General features: G+C 32.3%; 1 protein-coding gene across 11 annotated transcripts in view; it reads left to right on the forward strand.

Annotated features, from left to right (window-relative positions):
* Positions 1-20,308, forward strand: part of Dmd (dystrophin) — a 2,205,817-nt gene that overhangs the window by 435,927 nt on the left and 1,749,582 nt on the right. For all 11 annotated transcript variants that reach the window (XM_058572890.1, XM_046425263.2, XM_046425265.2 and 8 more), the window contains exons 3-4: positions 10,797-10,889; positions 15,738-15,815. In XM_058572890.1, the coding sequence (XP_058428873.1) occupies positions 10,797-10,889; positions 15,738-15,815 (171 nt within the window). The remainder of the gene's footprint in view (positions 1-10,796; positions 10,890-15,737; positions 15,816-20,308) is intronic.

Here is a 20,308-nt window from a genome sequence, read left to right on the forward strand (position 1 = left end):
AGGAAAAAAATGTTCACCAATTTTTCTTAAACTTCTTCAAGTGAACTTGAAATGAACGTGTTTGGCAAGAAATACAATACTCATTGTATATAATATGTAACTATAGCAGAAGAATTAAAAAGCACATTTTACTAATGGTAGCTTTAGAAATGTTTAAGATTACATCTGGAACCATGGCATATGCCTATAATCCTGATTACTTGGGAGACTGAGACAGGAGAATTGCAAGTTTGAGGCCAGCTTTAGCAACTTAGCAAGGACCCATCTCAATATATTTTTTAAAGGGCTTGGTGTACAGCTAAATTTTCCTGGATTCAATCCCCAGTACTGAGAAAGAGAGAAGGAGAGAGATTTTAAGGTTGAAAGTATTGAGTATCTTTTCCATGAAGCTGACAATTTAAAATACTAGGGTTTTGTTAATTATGTTTTGCAAGATGGTTTTGGAAGGGCTTTGTAGAGTATTTTGATTACTTTTCTCTAGAGCGCTTGTTGAATCAAATCTCTAGAGACTGTGACTTAAACCATAACAGTTTCAACAGTAAAATAAAGTTTTCTACCTTGAAGTGTTTTTCCACAAAAATTCCAAGGGCTCTTTTTAAAATGATATTCCATAAATAATTTATTCATCTTTTTAAACATTCTTCTCTTTATTATCTCAGGTATTTGTTTAGAGTAATGCAAAGCAGATTAACACAATATAATTAACTTTATGCCAAAAAGATGAAAATATAAATGGTTTTTTGAAATAACACAAATTAACTAAGTTTACATAAGAGGAAATATTGAACTTAATAAATCAATAAGTTTAAAGAGATCAAATTGCTAATCAGTAACTCACATCTACTACCCCTTTTATTTCTGACTTCTTTGCCTAACATTATATTTGAGAGATTTTTCCATTATAACTATAACAGTAAATTTTTATTTTCATTGATGCATAATATACATTTTAGGAATATACTCAAAATTGTTTATCCAGGCTATTTACAGCTTGGGACTATTATAATATTCTTGAAATGAACATTCTTAATATCAATATCTGACATTTTAAAGATATTTCAATAGTGGAATTACAGTAAAGATAGGTTTGATTTTGACAGATACTAATTAACAGTTTTCTAAAGAGATATACCTCTTTCTCCTATGTAGAAACAAACATTCATATATGGACATATATTAATTAGCTATTGCTGTATAACAAGCCACCTTGAAAATCAGTTGGTTTAAACAACCACCATATTATTTCAAGTGTGCAGGTTGGCCAGGCCATTCTTTATTTCTCTGGTTGGATTACTCGTGTGTCTCTAGTTAACTGTGTGTCCACTGGGCAGCTACGTAGAACTCAGCTGAGTTTTTCTACATGTCTGTCTGTGGTCTAGGACAACCTTATTGAAGACAACTAGGGTAATTTGACTCTGCTCTACCTGTCTCATCCTCCAGCCCCCTGGCTTATGTGTGCTTCTATTAACAAGAGAGAAAAAGCATTTTAGTTCTTTTGAGGCCTATAATTGGAAGTGGAATAAAATCACATTCACTGCATTCTATTGGTCAAAGCAAGTCAAATGCCAACCCAGATTCAAGAGGCAAGGACATAGACACAAGAAGAGCAACAATGCCATACTACAAAGGTCATGGATTCAGGTAAAGATGAAATATTTGGGCCAGTTTTGAAGTTCATCTACCATTTATAGCAAATGATCACGGACAACATGGCTCCCTTGCTGAGTAATATTTCCACACCAAAAAATAGTGTCTAAAAAGTGCCAACATTGGCATTTTCTAAACAGTATTAACTCTGTTAAAACATGGGTCTAAATATTAAACTAAAAAATATGGTCAAAGGTTATCATTTCCTATCCTTCCATGTTCCCTATGCTCCAAGAAGTGGCTTATAACAGATCCTTAAATAGCTCATAAAATTTATCTGATTTCTTAGCATCTGAAGCTCCTTCTGTTTATATTTTCTCCCCCTTTGCACATTTAACAGTTGATTTTTTTGTTCAACCTTGTAAATTCAGTTGAGGGATTCCTGATTCTATTATTCCCCTCAGAGATGATATCTATTTTATTTGCACCAGCGCCATACTTATGACACCAATATTGACAGAATTATAACACAGTGCCACAATAATGTTTGCTTTAAGGTATACCTCCTTGCTAGACTGTGATAAAAGCTGTGAAAATAATGGCAGTATCTTTTATCTTCCCATTTTTCCTGGTGCCTGGGACAATATGAAGCATGAGAATAATATTGATTAAATTTAGTTAAGTAATTTGACTATCCTTCTTTTTTGACACATGAGGAAAATAAACAAAGTTCTAAGTGATTTATCCACATTCTTCATACAACTGGGAAAAGTTAGAGTTGCAATTTATATAAAGGCCCATTTGTCCCAAGTGTCATCTTTAACATGTAACCCCATTGACTTTCAAGTAATTTGAGAGGCTCTTCAAGAAAAGGCTATAATGCAAAATAAAACGTATTCATCTATTTTCTTTTTTTAATATTTACTTTTCAGTTGTAGTTGGACACAATACTTTTATTTATTTATTTTTATGTGATGCTGAGGACTGAACCCAAAGCCTCACACTTACTAAGCAAGTGCTCTGCTGCTGAGCCATAACCCCAGCCCCTATTCATCTATTTTCTACAATCTCATTTAATCCTCAGCAATTGTAATGTTTATATTTCTTTTAAAAATATTTATTTAGTTGTGATGCACCTTTATTTAATTTAATTTATTTATTTATAAGTGGTGCTGAAAACTGAACCCAGTACCTCACTTATGCTAGAAAATGCTCTACCACTGAGCTATAACCCTACCCCAGGGTTATATTTCTTATATTTTAATTTACACATTCTGGATTTTTTTGTGGAGGGTAATTGCTTTTGTATTTTAATTTATTTAATATAAAAGCCATATTTTCAAACATCTTTTAGAGTGAATTCTTCATTTAAAAATATTTGGGGCTCTAAAATCAGTATTTATTATACTTCTTGAATATATCAGGCATCCTGGAGTGCTAAGAAGTTAATGGAACCCCCAAAGTTGAGTGATACAATAATAGGAATTTAGGATCCTGAAGCATTTTTCTAAAGTATATTTGTAGAATTATCACTGTGTTATTATTTGTCCAGTTCAAATTCACCCTATAACTAAGAGCAATGTTTTTTTGCAAATGATTTAACTGTATTCAACTTTTAGAAACCAAAGGTTAAAAAAAAGAATAAATTAGTTAAACTATCCTTAATTTATTGAATGATATTATGAAAATGCACAAGTAAAACGTATGTCACTCAGGGTCAGTGTTAAATAATAGTGAAAGAAGCCTTGTTTAAACAGTGGTTACAAGGCAGAGAATGATTAAGACATCTTTAGATAGACTGCCTAGGTTCCATTTATATCTAGCACTTATTTGCTGTGTAATCTTAAACACTTTACTTACATTTTCTCCGCCTCAGATTTATTTGTAATATGTAAAATGAGGATAATTGTGAAATTTAAAACAACTCATGGTAAGGTACACAGACTTGTCACTGACATAAAGTAAGTACCCAATATTTGTTATTTTTGTCATTCTGAAATATATAAAATTGATTCATATGAAATTTCCAATATTTGATCATGTTTGCCTACAGAATTTGGAATTTCATATGGTTCAATATTTTAGAAGGAAATGGAGGTACAGAGAAAATTGAAGCCCATCATTAAATATTGTATCATATGTGACTTTTGTCCTTTTTCTGTGTCTCTGGTTCCTTTGATTTCCACCTATAAACTCAACTTTATCATAGTCCTGGAAGAGGAGCATACAAATAGGCCAAAGTGATTCCTAGTGGGTAAAAAATATAGAACAATTAGGAAGAGGCCCTGCCTTGTTATATACATTGTTCACAAATAATTCTACTCTGCTATAATTGAGGAATTATAAAAATGTTAATTTTTATAAATAAAATTTAAATTTGTTATTTAAAGGCATCTTTGGGATCTTCTTGCCGTAATATCTCCTCCTAGTAGATCTGAACAAGGTTAAATATTACTTTCCACCTCTGGATTTTACTTGGATCTGAGTGCTAATAGTTGGCATTTGTTCAGTGAGCCTGCCTGTTTGTGTGCGTGTGTGTGTGTGTGTGTGTGTATATAATGTATATACATATATATAAAGAATATGTATATATATATACATATTCTAATTTGAATTAGAATTAGAGTGCTTTATGATATCAATCTTATGCTGTGATGTTTATGTCATAAAAGAAGTTGTTAGTATAGATTATAACTAACTAACATTTCCATTACTGGCTATCTCAAACATACATCATGTATCCATGTGATTCAATAGAAAAATCAAAGTCAACTTTTAGAATTTTCAATTTATAGGAGATATTTAATGTTGATATTAGATAATTAGTGAGATTCATGGGTTAAAATCTGCAAAATTTAAAATAACTATTTGTGAATTACATTAAGGTATATCAAGCAATATATTTACCATAATTTTACTCATTTTTGTTTCAGAATACCTGGAAAAATGAATTAATATTGACCTATCTAAATTATGGATGGAAAAATTCAGGCCTACATTAAGAGTTTAGTTTTATTACAAAACATTGCCTGATCAGAAAATGAACCATGCAACTTCTGGTTAAGCATACTTTACTTTTAGGTTTATAATAGACCATTTACAGATAATGACTTGATTTCCATTAACTATTGTGTGGTTCCTATTGAAAGTTCTAATGTGCAATCTGGTTAAGTCATTTCTTGTGTACTTAATAGTATAACATACACTTTGGGTCCTAGTGATTATGTTTTATAAAGAGTTACTGCCAAATAACATTTTATATCTGAAGAGATTGTAAAACTATTATATTATCTAACTTAGCTATTGAGTACTTCTTAGCTCCAAGGAATAAGTTGGCTTTTTCTTGATTATCTTTGTAGCCAGATTTGAGTACTGCTTCTGGTATATAGAAGTCTCTAAAAAGTTTTTGATGCTAAGGGATAATGGATAAATACAAGTTAATTTTCTTCTGTTAAAGCTCTTGAAACATTCTAGTATTTGATACCCATATTAAAGAAGAAGATATGTCCCAGTGGTACAGTTGGCTCTTTGCAATGACATTCCCAGAGACAGAACATTAGAAGAGAGTACAGGAACATCCAGGTCTTTATTTGCTGACATATACAACCCTAACAGTGACCTCTTGGTTCCAACAGAATTTGTTTCTTTGGTATTGAATGTCTTTGGTTTCTCTCTCTGGGCTCACTATCTGCCTTACTCTTCCCTGTGTGGCTAACTCTATGGACTACATCAGTAGATAGCCTTGCCTTCTGGCTTCCAGTTGGGTTGGCCATAGTAGCCTAGAAAGAAGATCAGAAGGAAGAAAGAAAGGTCAGGGCACATATTCAGTGTAGTCTGACTATATTCATCACCCAGTAGTAAAACTTCCAACAGGTTGTTGGTTCTCTTTGCTCTGTCTTTGTCCAGGTACCAGTAACCACTGTCTTCCTTTTCATTACTATCAGTCTACGAATAATAGAATGCCTGTGTTTCTAGTTTCAGTGATTTCACTAGACCTTGTCTTCATGTTTGTAAACATTCCCCTATTAAACTCTCCTAAAATTACCCAAGCTAGGACCCTAGGGCATTCAAAAGAGAGTTGTATTCTCTATCTCCAGGTGATGACGTTTCACAGAAAGGAGGAAAGGAAGGACATAATGAGGGTTTATGAAATATTTTTTTATGCTAGGAACTATGATGGATACCTTACATTTATTATCCCATTTAACCTTTATGTTGATACTTTGAAGTTAGTTCCTTCAATTACAGAATTGTGAAAAATATGGGCTGTTTGTTTTTAAAAATGTAATAAATATATTATAGCTAGCACCAATAGAGCATATTTTACAAACAAAGCATTGTTCTATTTAAATATTCACAGCATTACCATAATGCAGGCAACAACACATCCTCTTTTTAAAGATTAAAATGAAATGATAAGGCACGGAGAATTTAAGTGACTTGCCCAAGATCACACAGCTAGGATGTGATATGACAGGGCTGGAATTTCAACCAAGGTATTCTAGGTATAGTGTAAATATTGTCATTTATAAAATTGTTTCACTTCTTGGTGCTTTTAAAATATATTTCATCCACATGACCTTTTTTTTGCACAGTCTCTCTGCATAAGCCTTATGTCTTTCAATCATTAGATTCCTCAAATGAAATCCTGAACCAGAATATTTTTTTTTCTGTTTTTAATAGACCCCTTTTAGAGCAAAACAAATGATGGTGCTAAAAATCATATAGTGGTCATTCTTGAGGTGGTTTGTACATAGAAGGGGGTGTGAGGAAATTCCTAGGGAAATGATCATATCCTATTTCTCCAACTGATTACTGGTAATATAAATGTATTCAGTTTGTGAAGATTCATTGAGCTATATATTTAAGATGTACATACTTTCCTGTATGTATATTACACCGCAATAAAATGTTTTTGCTTCAACATAAAATACTTTTTACAACTTGTACTTAAGAAAACAATCGTCTATGAAAGCTGCCTATTCACGCTACAATGGGTTGCATTATTTTTTGTGAGCTCTTGAGTAGCACTCCCCAGTAAGTTTTGAATCCCTAGTTCTGCACTCCACTTTTTTTATAATCTAGAGATTTGTAATCACTGAAAAGTCACTTGACTTTCTGAGCAACAGATATGTCCATGGCTTGACCTTTCTGTAACCAGAAGGTCATGTTAAATTATCTCTGTGCTCTTTACCTCCTGCCAGAACATTGTATTGATCCCTCTGTATTTTCAGGTTAAAAGACCAACGCAACTCTGAGGAATCAGAAACCATTTAAACATTTTCACAAATGAATATCTGCCCCTTTCTCAATTTTTTACTTTGATTTTTTTTCCATTTTGTTTATTCCACTGATCTTTTTTGAAAAGTTTTTTCTGTGCTCCCATATTTCTTAATTTCGTGTGGACAGTATTGCAGAAGGATTATTGTCTCATTTGATGGTCCTTTCATCTTGTTTTTTAGGTTAGCAAGAAAGAACAATATATAGGTCACTACATGAAACTGCTGAGTAATATCAAAAGTTCACTTAGTTCACTTAATAAAGAAAATATGAGTTGTGAAGGGTATTGAAGACAGAAGATAATAGGGTCATATGGCCGAAAGAGGATTTAATGTTTTGTAAGTTTTACAAAGTCATTTTCATGCATTTGAAAATAAAGCCATTAAAGATGAAATTTTAAGAACATATTATTTTTTTTGTGATGCAAAATATCACCTGTAACAAAAAGACATCATAGATGTCAAAGATGAAAAGGGAGGAAAACAAAAGAATGTGTAATTTAAAATAGCTAAAAGAACAAGAAAGGAGACAAAAGAGTTTGAAGTCTGTAAGTGCTTTCCCTTCACCATCCACAATTAGAAGTCTTGTTAATTGTGTATGGAAAATTACTTCTGTTCTCACTGGGATGCCAAACTACAGGACAACAGAGTGTATTATTGGTGAGCTCTGCACATTCTAGTAGATTAAATAACATATGATAATTTTATCTATATCTAGAATTCAGCCCAAGATCAAGATATAGACTAGGAATAATAGAGGAATAAAACATTAAAAGTGTTCTATATTTATTAACTGCCTATTACACACCATGTCTATAGGACATACCTGTAATATTATTTTATTTAAACCTCATAGGAGTGTTCTAAAGTGATAATTCAACAGCCATTCCCTTAAATGAGTAAATTGTGCCTGAGAAAGTCTTAGTCACTGGCTCAAGATAACACAGTTAATGAAAAGGGAGAACATGTTCCATGTGACAAGGATGTCAAACACTCTACTTCCAAGGAGTAGTGAGTAGTTAAAACCCTGAACTGAGAACCATTCAAAAGTAATGAGATGTTTCGTTTTCCCTGGGGAATTCGTTGTACATTGGGGAATAAGACTACATCTGAAAGTCTATGAAGTTATGAGCTAAATATTAAACATTTTATTGAAAATTATTAGATCATAGAATAGGGAAATTTTATTCCAAAGCACTTGAAATTATTTTTATTTTAAGTATACATTAAGAAAGAATGGCCAAAACTCCATGAATTCTAATAAACATATGATTTCATAGAAATTTTGAACCTTCAAATGCTGTAAAATTGATACTCCCATACTCCAGGATAAATTCATTCAATCACATTGCTGAAAGCATGTTCCACTGGAAAACATTCTGAGAAGCAGCCTTTTAAAGAATGGGGTAGATATGACCAATAGAAGCTGAATTTCAGTTGTGATATTTTAACAGATATGACTTTTTGAAAATTAGATGTGATATGAAGTGTGTCTCTTTCTCTATTATGTAATTGCTTCCTCATTCCATGTACCCCAACTGGGTCAGCCTGAAAGCCTCTGACTGGCTCACATACTTTACTCCTTCTCTGGTTGGTTGGTTTCAGTTTTAAAGGGAGAATTATTAAAAGATTCTGGTTCAAACCCAACTACTATGTATAACTGTAATATTCTAATAAAAAATAAAGAGTCTGTGAGGCTAAAAGCAATATCCTCTCTGAATTTTTGACATTTGTCTAGATCCCTTGCCCCCAAACCCAAGCGCACTTATGTCTCTGATGCTATATGATCCTTATGGTGAGTACCCCAAGACTTAAGGTCACATTTCCCATCTCTGCTTCTCTTTTCTGAATGAACACAATTTTGCCATTCAACATCTTCCCAGTTTGATAAATTTTATCTGTCAATGTAGATATATATTTTCTCATAAGAACACACATCTCTGTCAAATAACTATATTTTCTTCAAAGATTGACACATTGCAGTGTGAAAGATCATTTCTAGAGAAATTTAGAAGCCATACATTTCTCAACCTGCTTCTATAAAATTTCGTTGCTCAAAAAAGTCCTCAGCATTTTAAAAAATGCCTTAAGGCATTGGATCCCTTCATTGAATGTGAAGATAACACCTTACTATTACCATCAAAATATCAAGTATTTAATGTTAGATATGGAATTCCTTACAGCATTACTAGAAACGGTACATTCATTTTCCTTGCTTATTAGTAGAAAAGTTTCCTTAAAGTTTCACAAAAATGGTGCAACTGTTTTTAAGATTTATTTGGATGTTATATGTACTGAAACTCCTTTTTAGAAATTCCTGCATGGTAGCATTTTGTGTTTGTTTTCATTTTTGCCTTGGAAATTTTAAAAAGAATTATTTGTATAGAATTTCAAAATGATAACTTGTAGTTAATTCTTTTCATAGCATATGTGTAGCTGTATTCTGAAAGTTAGTGTAGGGGCTGGAGGACTTACTGAAGAGGCCAGCGTTTCTTTATAGGAGGCATCTACACTATAAATTAAAGAAACTTGTGATTAACATGTCTACCTGGCTGTAGGGAGAGTCTGATTCATGTCTCCAAACTAGCAGGGATGGCTTTTGCCTGGAAATCAAGGATTTCCCTGACATGTATGAGATTCAAAGTTTGTTTATAATCCAAGGAGAAGAAGAGTCTAGTCACCCAAAGACTAATGTTAGCTTTACTAATTGACATTTTTTGGGAAATGTCTCCTGATACCCCAACTCTCAAAATTCCCACAATTATATGCTCCCTAGTTCCTTTTACTAACTATGTAGTTTTACATTTTAGAGATAATTGTTTTCCATGCTGGACAAGCAATACTGTAGGAGAAGGGGCAATATCTGTCTGATTTATCAGTGTATGCTCCATTACCTAACTCAGGTTTCTTGCTGCTCAATATACATCTGTGACTGATAAATTAGGTCTTTATAGATAACTGGGGCATTGAAAAAGCTAGGGTGATCTCATATGAAGAGATTGTAGTCTTTCAAGCATAAAAATAAAGGCTTGTGGAGCATATGTGAGAAGAAATAAGCTATTGAAAGATAATAAAATAGATGGAACAAAGAAGCCCAGGAACCAGTGTGATAAGATAGAAAAAAAGGCCCCAATAATTAGACAGATCAGATCCCAAATCTTGGCTTTACCCCTTTTAGTTTTGTGACACAAGGCCACATATTGAGCCCTTATGTGTCATTGTGAAATGAGTATATTGATGCTAACCTTACAGAAATGTTGCAAAGGTCATAGGATTTACTCTTTTATGTGGCGTCTCTCCTGAGTAATTATTACAACAAAGGTTAAACATTATTTATTAGTGACTATAATTTTTCTTAGTATAATACGTAAGCAAAGAACTGAGAAAAATATATGAAAAGCTTTCACAGAATTATTTCACCTCTATCTAAATCAGATATTTCTAATTTGAATTATCTATAAGGAGAACGGGTCATTCTGAAGCAGGTTGCAAAATGTGTAGGAAGGGACAACATGTTCCATGTGACAAGGATGTCAAAACACTCTACTTCCAAGTACACAGGGCTAATCATATATGATCTTTGTTTCTTTATATGTTTATTGGTCATCCTACCCCAAACTGCATAAAAATTTAGTTGTTTATGTTTTCTGTCTTTTATAGGATTAGCATTCATTAAATTGTGTTAATTAGATTAATTAGGCTACAGATCTATAATTCTGGCAGAAATAATTCAACTAGATTTGACCTAATGATGATATTATTTTTTGTTTTATTTTTTACCTGCAGTTTTCTCTCTTCATCCATCACCCTGGGCAGTTTATTAATTAGACATATTAAATATCCTTAAATACAATTTTGAATTTCAAAAGGCATAATCATGGAAATGATTCATTGGAAGTGTGATTTAACTGGATATATTTTTTATTTCAGTTTGGGAAGCAGCACATAGAGAACCTCTTCAGTGACCTGCAGGATGGAAGACGCCTCCTAGACCTTCTCGAAGGCCTCACAGGGCAAAAACTGGTAGGAAACTTGTTTTAAAGAAAATTTGCAGTAATCTTAATAGAATTTCAAACCAGAATCAAACAGTATAATTTATGCACTAGTAAATCACTAATTTACTAAGTAACAACATTTGAATAGTAATGGGAGACCTATTCCTGTATAAAACAATTTCACATTATAGCTTTTATTTTGTCACTATCATATTTAGAACAATAAAGTAAAATTTTCAGTAATATAGCTTATGTTAATTAATAGACATTATTTCCTTTTACCTATTTGATATTCTTCTTATCTAATGTCTTTATGAAGGCTTTTATGCATAATAACTTAAAATTATCTTTCTGCTTTTGTGTATTTGGCAATTCTTTTACAATGAACCTTTATTAGCTTATAAATAAAGAAAAAATTTAGTACAGCATATAAATGTATAGGCATTTTAGTCTAATACACCAAACCATCTGCAATGAGTACGTTACTTCCCTTTAAGGACTTTCATCTTGTCTAACTTCAGAGCATTCTTGTGAGATAAATAAGATTGTCAATAAAGTCATCTGTGAGTTTGGGTTCAATTGATCAAGGTCTCATAATGAGAAAAATGTCTCTTAAATCCAAATCTCCTGATTTAAATAATCTTCTTCTTAGATTGCTATTATTCTTTTAAGTAGAGTTTAAGACCCCTGTCTATAGTTAGCCATTCTGCATATCAAATGAATCCTGCTAAATTACTGTCTTAATCTCTTTTTTGCCCTTCATTACAACTTTGCAGCACAGGCATGCACACACATACACATACACGCAGAGTCTTTGTAGATACTGTACAAACTCAAGCTGTCATTCAAAGTCAAAACTGGCAAAAGTCATGCTGTCCAACTTGCCTCCTATAATTCTTTCCATTTTCTCAGATATACCTATTTTTCACCTGTGTTGCTTTCTGTACTTCTGTACTAACTGTCTTTGAGAAGCTTTGGTTTCTCTTTCTCAGTGATACCTTTCCCAAAATCTCTCTGATAAATCCTTGCTCTTGTTACCCCATAGAGAACCTATTTTTTATTTAATTGTTGCTTTATTATTTTCAGTGTATTTATGACTATGACATCTCTCCTCAATTAAACGCCAAAGTTCTATAGAGAAGGAACATCTTTGCTTTCATTTTAAAATCCTCTTTATTGCTGTATGGGGTAAATATTAAATTAAAACTGATATTTTATGAAATCTGAATCTGAATTGATATAAGAACAACTTGATGACTTAAAGAAATAATCATTTGAGTCAAGTGAAAGAAGTTCATATTTATTATCTTATATTTGAACTTTTAGCCAAATCAAGGGCACTGTGTACACTTTATCTTAATTTCCTTGGTTAGAGTTATATTTTTGTATGATCATTTGTATCCTGTGACTGTGAACTTTTACATATTCATATAATTTGTGCATTATACATGCGTTAATTTATGCATTATATATGCATCTTCATGATAGGTATATATATGTATGTATATAGATATAGATAGATAGATATAGAAATAAGTGTCTTGGTGTGTCCCTAGTTTCTGTTATATTCTGCAGCCATTCCTGCTTTCAATTATAGATATAAATAAACCAGTCAATAAAAAACTTAAAAAAAATAAAATAAAAAATAAATTTTCAAAAAAAAAAAAAAAAAGATTGTGCTTTTACAACCTGTCCTGACCATGTGCACATGACTTATTTTTTTTCACCTCTGGATGTATGTATGACCACTTCTCTGTGGTATTGCAACTCTCCTGAATAACTTCCTGAATAGAGGTGACACTTTCATCATCCAAAGCAATTTTGTCAGGGTTAACAAATTCCATATAGGCACAGTGTTTAAAGTAATGGATTTCCACAAAACACAGAAATAATTTCATTGGGATAGAAAGATATAACCATTCATACAAAGAGATGCTGAGATAAAATGAACCCAATGAGTTGCAGGCACTGAAGAAAACAGGCAACCAAAATATCCATGAGATTGGCCATTGTGGAATAAATAGTTGGTGAAGGAAAAAAAATCACCAAACACCCACACAAGGCAATATAAACCATATAATTTCAGTTATTGCTGCTAACAGAATCTGTAATCAATCCTTCATCCTTGACACAGATCTGGCAGCCCTGATCTGGGGATTTTACTTTTCCCACAGAGCAGCATCACCTGTCTCATGAATGTGTCTGATTTCAAGACTCCAACTCCTGGTCTTGAATCCTAATAGTTTCTGCAGAGATTTGTCCTACAGTCCTAATGGCAGTAGCGTATATTATTGATGAGAAATTTTAGTATTCTATTTTGAAGCATCTGCATGTAGATTATTGGCTCAGGCCATCCCCATGGTTAAAATGAAGGTATTTGCTTTACAACTATAAAATTAAAATCACTCCCCAACAAGACATAAAAGGGGCCAGATTTCAGCTTCCACATCGGCATCAGAAACTGCAGCTTTTTTACAAGTAGCATTTTTGGGCCCTGAAAAATATGCACATAAGTATGTAAATGTGTACATGTAAATGTCTGAGTTTGAAGCAAAGGAAAATGTTACTTAATTCTTACAATTTTTATACAGTTGCTTATAAGACAATCTGTGTCTTTTGCTTAAATATTAGGCAGAGGATTGATTTATTTTCAAAACTTTAAATTCCTAAAATTACTGAATTATTTTCAGAGCCTTAAATTCTTAAAATTTTGTTTTGCTGCTTTGATTTTGATCTGAAGTCAAGTTTGGTCTTTCTATGGACTTATTGGCTTCCTCTTTATGGTGGGAAGTAGGAACACACCAAAATGTAAGCCTTTATCACTTTGACATTATTAGAGGAAAATTTTGTAGGACATTAAAAGAATGGAGATTCCTGTTCATGAGGCTAGTTAATATTGTGAGAATTGAAAGGAAATGAGTATTAATACTGTTTGATAAAGGATGTGAAGGAAGGGCTGGGGTTGTGCCTCACTGGTAGAGTGCTTGCCTAGCACTTGTAAGGCACTGAATTCAATTCTCAACACCACATATAAATAAATGAATAAAACAAAGGTTCATCAATATCTAAAAAAATTGTTTTTTTAAAAAATGGTGTGGAGCAAGTTTTTTTGAACAGTAGAATATTTTATTTAATTTGAGAAATTCAGCAGGTAATTCAAAGGGCAAGATGCTCTAGGCTAGGGAACTGCTTAGGAAGAATATGAGCATTCCTGGAATGTATGGGGCAAAACTTAAGAAGTAGAAAATAGTCTATTTGGATGGTACATGCACAAGGAAGTTAGAGGGAGAAAAGTAAATGAATATGGAAACTGATTCAATAGGCACAGACCAAAGTTTTCATTCTAGTTCCACAAATTGTTAGTTGTATGGCTATGTATTAACTCTTGACTTAAGGTTCCCTATATGTATAAGGGACATAACAACAGATTTTCTTTTTCTTTTTTTCTTTTCTTTTTTTTTTTTAGAGAGAGAGAATTTTTTTTAGTTTTTTGGTGGATACAACATCTTTATTTTTATTTATTTATTTTTTTATGTGGTGCTGAGGATTGAACCCAGCGCCCCATGCATGGCAGGCAAGCGTGCTACTGCTTGAGCCACATCCCCAGCCCAACAACAGGTTTTCTTGCAAGGAGGACTATTGATAGTGCATACAAGTACCTAGCACAAATTACAAACTCAGTGATAATAACAGTAAACATTTTATTTTATCTATTGTGTGAGAAATACCAATCTAAGTGCTTTATACATATTAACACATTGAATTCTCTCAGGAATCATATGGATCCACTGCTTTTATTAGCTGTTTCAACAGGTGAGGAAAGTGGTCTACATGGATACTGAGAAATTTGCCCAAGGTCACCTAGTGCAAAAGTGACAGTTGAACATTGAATCCAGGAAGGTCAGCTTTGCAGTTCATGGTCTTATGTTTAACTAAACATTGGGATGAGCTAGGCATGGTGGCACACTCCTATAATTCCAGCTACTTTGGAGGTTGAGTCAGGAGGATGGCAAGTTCAAGAATAGCCTCCACAACTGAGATCCTGTCTCAAAATGAAAATAAAAATCAACAAATAAAGAGGGCTGGAGAAGTAACTCAATAATAGAGCACACGAGCTATGCAAATAATTTGCACTTGTAGTGGACTTAGTTCAACAATGTCACTGTTGAAGATTTAAATATGAATGAAAGGAGGAACAGTGAATGAGAAAAGGAGGTTATGATGTGCTCTGAGCAATAGTTAATGAGGGCTTGTTAAGATAAAATAAATGGAAAATAGAAGGAGGGAATAAATACAACAAGCATTATAGCATTAGGTGTTCTAAAGCTCCACAACTGAATAAATGAGATAATTCATATATTACAGCAAACTGTATAGATGTCAGTTGAAAATTTACAGATTGAGATATAACTTTTGGGACTGAAAAGAAAGTAAGAGAATCAAAGGTGGTTTAGCTTTTGAGCTTCAGTAACTAAGACAATTAAGAAAATTTTCGAAGAAATGGTTTCTTTATCCCTATTTTCCAATATATACTTTACATGACTCATAATCTCCTTTAAACTTTCCTAAAATATGTGGAAATTAGTTGATTATCTGTCCTATTGGTAAATATCCTTCTGTATCACTTTAAATAGGCTTTGTGAACAAAACGGGGGGCCTTTCTTTCTCAAATGAGTGGTTGGTTCATTCTAAAAAGAGACTATGCCAGGGACAATTAGTCCAAAACCTTAAGTGCATTATATAAATGCTTCATGACCTATGTTTATTTAAATGTAAAACATTGAAACATAAAAGTGCAAATTATAAATTGTTTTATTTCTGGTGGATTTTTGGTCTGTGTGCTGGGCAGTGAACACTATTTCTTTTTGTTTTTCAGCCAAAGGAAAAAGGATCTACAAGAGTTCATGCCCTGAACAATGTCAACAAGGCACTGCGGGTCTTGCAGAAAAATAATGTAAGTGATGAAGGCTCTGGATGCCATAAGGCAATGCAGTTAATGTTTGAACGAAGGCTTCAGCCCCCCAGTGCAGAGAAAGCATCCCAAATTCTCTTGTAAATCAAACTAGTTTTTATGAACAGCAGAAATTCTGGTTCCTTCATGTGTGCTTGTGGCTAATGTAGTCCAGGAAGCAAATGCATGCATTTACAGAGGACAGGGAAATACATGACATAGATCTCCATGTTGTTTTAGGACTTTACTCAGTGCAACTCTATTTAGTGGACAAACTGATTTCTTGATAAAGCTGTGTTCTATACAACAAATAGATTTTGGCTGTATGTAATTTTATGTACTCAGTATGTTCAAACCTCATGGTAATGAAGTTTGAATTAAGCTAAAAATTATTAAGCATCATATCAAAAATATAAATTATACAGAAAAATAACTTTTTAATCTCAGGGTAAGAACTGCAGATTTTTTTTGTACTAGGTATTGAACCTAGGGACGCTTATTCACTGAGACCCATCTACAGCCCTTTTTAAATATTTTATCTAGAGACAGGGCCTTGCTAAGTTGCTTAGGACTTCACTAAGCTATGGAGACTGGCTTTGAATTCAAGATCCTCCTGCCTCAGCCTCCCAAGTCACTGGGATTACAGGTGTGTGCCACCATGCCTGACTCAGATGTGTTTTTATCCTTATGTTTGGTTCAGTTTAACTGAATGGAAACATATGTTTTGTATTTTTAAAAAGTAAAAAAAAAAATACATAGCTCAATGAGTTGGCAGATTAGAGGAGTTCTAGTCACCTCTGAGCGACTTTGATGTTCGTTCCTCCTTCTATCATGGCCTTAAAGGCAAATGGTTCTCCTTTATGATTAACTTCTACAACCTTTCTAATCGACCAATACATTTATCAGGCACTTTTAGTAGCTTCCTAATTACATTATACCTCTTTTTCAAGGATAAATTCAAATACATTGATCACACACTCTTAAAATAACCATAAGCTGTGATAGATTAGTAATAACATATACTCTCCCCCCCCCCAATGTTACTTAGTTCATCTGGCAGAGAGAGGGCATTACACAGGATATAGAAGTGGAAAGTACATAGCAATTGGTTGATTTTATGAATTTAGGATCACTGTTACGTTGAGCAGCTGAAAGTTACTTTATAGAAATATTATTTTATTATTTTCTAAAGAGATTAACTTTAGATTTTCAATTTTTCTGCAGCCAGAAGAAAGTTGTTGGACTGATTTTCTCATTGTTAGTGTGATATACTTACCCTTTTGAAAGATAAGAATCATGTAAATTATAAAAAAATTAAGGTGTTTATAACTTACACAAAGAAAATATCCTTTAAAATATCAAAACCCCATATTCTATTTGAAACTGTAAGAGCAAGGCAAACAGCAAAAATACATAGAATTATTGGATTTAATTAATTAAATATACTTGGATTTCCCCTACCAAGATAATGTAAGATTACAAAATAAGCTTTTGAATCTCCTATCAAATGATCAATTACTGTAGCTATATGTTTTCTTTGGTAAGAGTTTTAGGTTTTTGTTTTTGCCAAACTTTTACACATTATGAATATGTGGATTTCCTATACATATTATGATTACCAAATTCACAGTTTTCAATATAGGATCAGAAAAAAATCTTGCAATAAAGCAGACAAACCACTTAAGAATTCTATGTGACTTTGTGCCAAGTATTTATTATGTACAAAACCAAAAGCATGATTTGAAAAGAGAAAAATTAATCTGAACTTCATCAATAGTATAAGTTGTCCCTAAATTCTGGATCTGAGCTCTGTTTTATAAGTTGCAAATATATTTTCCTTCTTTGTGGGTTATATTTTTACTTAATTAGTGATGAATTTTGGTAAATAGAATTTCTTCATTTTGATATAGTTTATTTTTTAAAATGTTAACTTTCATTTTTGTCCTGATTAAGAATTATTGGTCTAGTCAAGCTTTTATGATAGTATGACATTATCTATATAAGCTTTATTATTTTGCATTTGAATTTGCATCTATATTTCATCTGAAATTGATTATTGTATATGGTATGAGGAATGGGTTAAGTTTTGGTTGTTTTTCATTTGGAATATAATCAACACAACAACATTATTGAAATGAATATTGCTTCCCTGTTGCTCTTTCATTACCAGATATGACATAAAACTTTGTTAATACATATGTGTGCTTGTTCCTAGACTTCAATTTGTTTCCATTGTTCTATTTTTCTATATAAGCACAAATATCATGTCATGGATATAACTTTGGTTTATGATAAGGTTTGTTATCTGGCAGACTAGCTTCTCTCACACTATGAATAGAATAGCTCCTCCAAAACTTACATTAAAGTTGAATTGCCATTGTAACATTATTAAGAGAAGTGGCCTTTAAGAGGTGATTGGGTTGTAAAGGCTTCCTCCTCCTGAATTAATTGACATTGTTACCCTTGCAGTAGACTTCTGATGTAAGGATAAGTTCAGCTCCCTTTATACCTATCTGATTTGGTGCCTGCCCTTCTGCAGTTATACACAAAAAGAAAGTCCTAAACAAATGCAGATGTCACAGTCTTGAACATCCCAGTTTCTACATTGATGAACTTTATAATATTCTGTTGCTTACAAGTCACCCAGTCTGATATTCTGTTATAGCAGCAAAAAAGTGACTAAGACATTTCCCATTGTTGATCTGCTAGATTTTCTGGGCTTTTTGGTCCTTTGTGTTCTATATTCATTTTATAATTATATTTCTTTTTCTATCATAAATCCATTTGAAATATGATCAATATTGGGTTAAATCTAGAGATCAGTTTGGAGATAATGAATGCATTTATCATACTGAATATTCCAATTTTCTCCTTTGATTTTCTTCTATATTTTAAAAAATTTATACTTTAAAAAATGAGGAAAAAATCCAATGAAAAAAATGGCCCATGTATTTAGACAAAAACTACTCAAAAGGAGGTATTGAAAAGTTCAAAAGTAATATAAAAATATTAATTCTTGGCAGTAATTAAAAATATTTAAATTATAACTCCAACATGATATCGATATAAACTCACCAATATGACTAAAATTAGGAAGAAAAATAATGACAAGTGTTGATAAAGACATGGAACTGGAACTCTCATAATTAACATAATAATTCAGATGAACATTAAATAAAGTCAGACATTATCTATAATGTCAAAATTGACATTTCCTTATGACCTAGAAGTTTTATTTCTAGGTATCCAGCCAACATAAATACATTTCTATGTTTACCAAAAAAATGTACGTATGAGAATGTTTAAGGTAGTTTTATTCATAAAACCCCAAACTGAAAATGACTATGATATATTATAAATCAATGAAAATGAGGTAATGATATCTATATATAATGCACAGATTGTGAGTATCCTGAAATAAATTTGAGCAAAAGAGGTGAGACACTAGGTATGTCTACTAGGTATGCCTACTATTATTTCTTTTAACTAAGTTTCAAAAACAAGCAAAATACTTCCAAGGGTATAAAATTTAGGAGAGTGGTTAGATTTTTGGAAGGAATCAAGCAGTAAAATACACAAGGAAATTTTCTTAAAAATGTTCTATGTTTTGACATGTTGATTGTTATACAGCTACATTTAATTGTACAACCAAACTGTACAATTAAATGCAGTTTTCTGTATGTATATTTCAACTAAAAAAAGAACATAAATGAGAATTGTAAGAAGGAAAAGTAGACCTGATATTACAACTTCCAAAACTCCAAATGATGAGCACATTTCACCATCTGATTATAGACCCTAAACTGTCTAATGAAATTATTGAATGACTATGATAAATGAATATACAAAATTACAATGTGGTTAATGCAACATATGGATCTTTACTTTGAAGGCTACATTTCTTACAGAATATAGAGAACCTTCTAATATTTTATGGGAGAAATACCCCAAAATAAGGGTTTAAATTTAAAAAGCCTTCTAAAGCAAATTTCTACAGTGCTTTCATTTGAGCCAGGGCTCTAATGGAGAAATGCATGAAAACATGGGGTTTCTGCGTTAAAAGACAGAATCTCAAAAGAAATATTCTTATGTAGAAATTAAAAATCAGAGCAAATAACCTTGACCTGAGTTAACCTCAGGCTAAAAGACACAGGACACAAATGTTCAAAGGAACATGTATTATTCTTTTATATGTCTCCATTGTTTTTTAATAAAAAGAAGTACAAAATAAATGGAAAATATTACAAGGTACAACCGTATTAGTCTCTGATTGTTATCATATTGAATAACCACACAATTAAGTGAGAGAATGTTCAAGAGCAGGATTCTTTACTAAAGATGAATTTGAACATTCTGAATCAGATGAATACAGCCTGAGACAGGGTAAAAATAAAGCAGTATGTTATATAAAATAGTAGATAGGACTAGTTCAAATTTCCTTTTAAAAATGACAAATTCTCAAATTATCATAGAAGATATTGTTTGGCAAGTTTAAT

Source organism: Marmota monax, unplaced genomic scaffold (assembly GCF_021218885.2).
Source record: "Marmota monax isolate L192 unplaced genomic scaffold, Marmota_monax_Labrador192_F-V1.1 WCK01_AAM20220418_F8-fsc00075, whole genome shotgun sequence".
NCBI lineage: Eukaryota > Metazoa > Chordata > Mammalia > Rodentia > Sciuridae > Marmota > Marmota monax.